General features: G+C 47.6%; 1 protein-coding gene and 1 non-coding gene across 2 annotated transcripts; one reads left to right on the forward strand and one right to left on the reverse strand.

The window, feature by feature from the left end:
- Positions 1 to 1,051: 1,051 nt before the first annotated feature.
- Positions 1,052 to 1,157, forward strand: LOC132018872 (U6 spliceosomal RNA). The gene has a single exon (XR_009404646.1). It is a non-coding gene; the product is annotated as a U6 spliceosomal RNA (small nuclear RNA).
- A 1,541-nt stretch (positions 1,158 to 2,698) lies between these two features.
- LOC132017370 (DNA polymerase delta subunit 2-like) lies at positions 2,699 to 4,242 on the reverse strand. Its single transcript, XM_059399167.1, is given in 2 exon segments — positions 2,699 to 3,315; positions 3,318 to 4,242. Coding segments are annotated over 2 exon segments (1,413 nt in total). The 5' UTR covers positions 4,195 to 4,242; the 3' UTR covers positions 2,699 to 2,779.
- Positions 4,243 to 5,217: the final 975 nt, after the last annotated feature.

Here is a 5,217-nt window from a genome sequence, read left to right on the forward strand (position 1 = left end):
TGATCCCATGGCCCTGCCAAGGAAAATTCCCTGTTTTTGATGATAAAGGAGAAAAATTACAGCATCAATTAAGAATGCCCTTGGTGAAGAGTACACATTTATGGCCCAATTGCAAAGGAAAGCATGATTATAGCTATTAACATATTTATCACAGGGCAATTAGAACATACTTTTTGGGGGGTTAAAGTAGGAGAATTAGTAAAATGTACGATTACAGAATAGGATATTATGGTGCCTAAAAAACAGTATGAAGGACATCTGTTCATACACTTTTATTTTTTTAAAAGATTTTATTTATTTGACAGCGAACTCACAAGTAGGCAGAGAGAGAGAAGAGGAAGCAGGCTCACTGCGGAGCAGACAGCCCGATGTGGGGCTCGATCCCAGGACCCTAAAATCCTGACAGCCAAAGGCAGAGGCCTAACCCACTGAGCCACCCAGGTGCCCCTGTTCATACACTTTTTTTTTTTTTTTTAAAGATTTCATTTATTTATTTGTCAGAGAGAGAGGAGCGAGAGTGAGCACAGGCAGAGGCAGAGGGAGAAGCAGGCTCCCCGCCAAGCAAGGAGCCTGATGCGGGACTCCATCCCAGGACGCCGGGATCATGACCTGAGCCGAAGGCAGCCGCCTAACCAACTGAGCCACCCAGGCGTCCCTGTTCATACACTTTTAAAGCAATATTCAAAATGTACAATAGGACCACATTTTGAAAAAAACAATATAAGGACATACATCAAGGTTTCAGTGGTTTTGAAAAGGTGGGTATTTTGGTTTACATGTTGCTTATTTTTTCTTCAATATGTATTGCTTTTGTAGTAAAAAAAAATTAAAGAAACGAGGGCTCTCTCGGGGTTAATATGAAGTGCCAGTAATACAAAAAAATTTAAAAAATGTGAACAAGTGCATTTATTTACTCATCTAGTAGAATAGCAGTTGGGTGGAAGGCTGGTTTACGAAGGCTGAAGTCAGGCTTAACCAGCAGAGGGCAGTAAGAAGCTGGAACCTGGTGGGGAACTTCCCCAAAAACAAGCCAGAAAAGCCCTAACTACAGTTCTGCCTCCCACAGCACGTACACTAAATTGGAACAATGCAGAGAAGATTAGATTATGCCTCTGCACAAGGAGGACATGCAGATTCGTGAAGCAGCACTAACTGTAGCAGGTCCCCTCGTAGGGAAAGCTGCTCCTCCCATGCTGAAGTAAGATTGTTGGGCTTCGGTTTACTACTTCTAGTTACATTTTCTTTTTGCCCTAATGCCAAATCCAGGATCCAAAGCTGGTGAGGTCATGTCATGTGCTGGGAGGCTGTCAGTAGAGGCGACTGTGGTTATTTTATATACAACTAAGAAATTGAAACTCTGCAACACATTCCTAGAGAAAAGGGTTTAGGTCCGTTTGGTATGCTTCTGTAGGACTCCTTTTCTTCCACTACACTGAGATTTCTGTAGATTTCTATCTGAAGGCCAGAAGGTTTCAGAGCAGGCGATTTTGGAATGGGCACAATCCGGAGTGTGTTAAGGTAACAGATGTATTTTGGAGATTACAATCCACACTGTTCTCTCCGTGGAAGCATTGACTTTGTTCCATGCACTGTTTGAATAGCGCGCTTGGTGTAGGCACTCAGATATCTTCTGTTGGATAAATAGATTTGACCTGCCTATCTAGTAAGTTAGTTAATTTGTGGGTTTTCTTCTCAGGCTTAAACTCCCCAGCCTCTTTTGACACTTGAATTTCTCATGTTCCTTTTTTTTCTGGCAACAACCGTGAATCTCTCAAGCTGGGCCTCTTTTAGCCTAGCACAGTGCCAAGCTGTCTCAGCCTCCCTTCACTCCAGCTCCACTCTAGGGAGCAGGGGGGAGAAATGTATCCTACCGCAGTATGGGGTACAGAGTCTGGGGTACAGAGGCTCTAAGAGTCTGAAAAATCATTTTAAAAGCCACTTTGAGACCTGGGAACAGTAAAAAGCACGTGAATTCAGTGAAACTATTTTTACATTGCAATAATTTCTTTTTGAAGCCTATTTATTAAGACACATGCCAACAGCACAGTATTGTACAAGTGATGTGAATTAAACCTTACACAAATGTAGTATTTGTCTTTTTATTTTTCCTTCTCTCGACTCAACTGCCCCCAACTAGAATTTACAAATTGATATAAAAATCCTGTTTGTACCTGGTTGGCTTGTTAGCAAAATACTGAGTGAAAGGCCTGTGATATTTCACAGTGCTGCCACCAGATTCAAAGGAAAAAAATGCACATAAATAAATAAATATGAGATTCAGAAGGGGAAAATAAAATATTAACATACAAAAGGCTACAAATTAAAGGCCCCATGTTTGCTTTTGGATTCGACACTTGGATATACTTGGTAAGTTCCAGGGGTCAGCAGATGTTTTGCTAAGTGGATGCATGTTGTGTCTTGCTGGGGGGTACTTATCTACACTTGGTTTATAAAGTGAGGCAGTTATGCTGTTATTTCAGGAGGGACTACATGTATAATTTTTTTTTGTTTTGTTTTTTGTTTTAAAGACTTTATTCATTTTAGAGAAAGAGAGTGCGCGCAGGGGGAGGGGCGGAGAGACTCACAAGCCGACTCCACCGCCAGCGCCCATCCCAACATGGGGCTCCATCTCACGCCCCTGAGATCAGACCTGAGTCAAAATCAATACTTGGTTGCTCCACAGGCCGAGCACCCCAGGCGTCGCAATCAGGCTTTTCTTAAGAAACAAATGCCACTGCTGGGTCAGTGTCACATGGAACAGATAGCTGGGGTCTCTGAGTCAGGGGCCCAGACCCAAGACCCCCAGATCCTCGTCCTCTGCCCCAAAGCCTGAGAAGCTGATGGGCTGGCAGGCCAGGCTACACAGATTCACAAGGCAGGCAGTCTGTGTGGTGCTGAAGTCGGGGACGGCCACCAACAGCACCCTCTGGTCCTCTGGTCCTCGGAAGATTTTAGAGCCAAACTCAGGGGTGTTCCCGCAGAACTAGACGTGAGGGCACTCCGGGAAGATGAATGGGTCAGTCTTGTAGAAGGGGTAGCATCCTAGTGTGTCTGGGGCTGTGGCGCTGATGTGACGGACACGCAGGGTCCACTCCAGGATCTCTAAGTGATCCTCCATGCTGCTGTACCGGAAAATATCACTCACATTTTGTCCTGATGTCCCCAGGAATCTGACTCCATCAATGGTGGCTTGGTAGGGATTAGTGACCAGCTGGAGTGTAGAGTAGGCGGTGGCCAGCGGGAACATGCAGGGGTGCAGGGGTTGCTGGGGCAGCGTGTAGTTGGTTGGGTCAAATTCGCCTGGCATCACATCCACGGCACCGACGCACTCAGCTGCAGCAGGATCTCGTCCAGCATTCTGACCGCCTCCACGCTGGCTGCCTGGGTCTTCTTGGTTAAGTACTTGGCCTTGTTGATGGAATCTCTGCTCTGGGTGTTGTGGCTCAGCAGGTTCCCAGCGAGGATGACCCGGGACACGTGGGCGGCGCTGCATTGCTCCCCCTCGTCCCCCAGCTGCCCTGTCACCACGTCCACCAGCAGCTGGGTGCTCAGGAGGCTCTCGCCCCCGCCTCCACCCAGGCCCAGACCAGACACCAGCAGCACAAACCTGTCTGTGTCAAGGGGGGGAGGGGGTGCGGGCTTCTGAGGGGCGAGCTCTGCAAAGAAGTGGTCCTCTACGACGAACTTACCACTGTCTCTCGCGGAGCCGAGCACGGCCAGCACTGTCCCTGTGACCAGCCGTGATGCGTCGATGTCGCCTTCCAGTCTGATGCGCTGCAACTCATCTTCCAAGACAAGCTCGTCGTCGGGGTGGATATACTTGCTCCGAGGAGGCTGGGGGAGCAGGTTGTGCTCTTCACTGATCTCGCGGAGGATAGAAGGCTGGAGCGGCATGGCCTTGAAGAGGGTCCCCACCACACAGCACTTCTCCCCCAGCTGCAGCTCACACAGCTTCTTTACCTGGACTCCACCACCCCAACGCTGCTTGGCGCGGCTCACCAGGAAGGGCCTCATTTGGAGGAGGCGGGTGGCATAAATGTGGGCGTACTGCCGGCTAAAGCTGCGCTCCGCGAGCCTGAAGGGCTGGGAGAAGTTGGTGTACGAGGACACAGGCACACGGGCAAAGGTGGCATTGTTGGCGGACGGCGGGGAGAGGAGAGTGTGGGCCCTCTGGGCAGCCTGCTCCGAGAACATGGTGTGCCAGACGCATTCAGAACCCCGTGCTTGGGCCCAGGCAGCGGCAGTCACCGGCCGCGGGCCTCCCGCCACCTCCTGCCAGTCCGCGCTCGCCGCCACGCCCCCATGTATAATTTTTAAGAAGCAGTTAGAACCTTTTCTTCCCCCACCCCCACAAGCCGCATTTTCGAAGGCAGCTGAGCTCACTATACCCTCAGACCATGCCACAAGCTGCATTTTGATATCATCCAGTTCAAAAATTTTATATTCTAAATTTCAGTCATGTAAAGAATCTAGAAACTTTACTATGAAACATGGAAATGGTAACATGCATAATAAGAGCCATGCTGAAATGCAAAAGCAGAATTAGGAGTTCTATAACGGAAAGGAATCAATGTATAGTAAATTATTCAGATTTTTAAGTAACTGTAATCAAGGCATAAAGATCATCCTTGTTATGACCTTGATCGTGGTCTACTGTTGTCACATGAAGCTGGTTCATTCAGAGCATTCCAGAGAGTGAGGCTGCCATCTGCAGTGCTCGGTAATAGAATGCAAGACAGATGTAGGTGTGGCTAATGTTCAGTGATAGTCTGAAACTATCATGTGGCTGGCAGTAAAAATTAAACAGGTAAGAAATGAATTGGTCTTCTAGTAAAACTGCTGAGTGCATTTCTCCTGTCACAACTTGAGAACAATGGGAACGGTTCCTTTAATGAAGCAGAAGCCTGCCTGAACGATGTGTCCCAGGACTTTCTAGTCATGGCAATTTGGAAGAAAGTGTTCAGTTCATTTGTGGCAGATGATGGTGACGTTTTAAAAGCAAGCTGTATTTCTGGGGGAATGTGGGTTAGAGAAGAAGAGGAAGAATGGGAGGAAAAGATAGAGAAAATGAGAGAGGGAGTTGTAGAGGCCAATGGCAGACTGTCCCAATAGGGGACACTTTGGCATGAAGATTATTTTGAGTTAAAGGCAATCAGAACCTAGTAGATTCAGGGAAAGCTCTTTACTTCCTGCACAACTGTCTAAAAGGAATTTATC

The sequence above is a fragment of the Mustela nigripes genome, chromosome 5 (genome assembly GCF_022355385.1).
Source record: "Mustela nigripes isolate SB6536 chromosome 5, MUSNIG.SB6536, whole genome shotgun sequence".
Taxonomy (NCBI): domain Eukaryota; kingdom Metazoa; phylum Chordata; class Mammalia; order Carnivora; family Mustelidae; genus Mustela; species Mustela nigripes.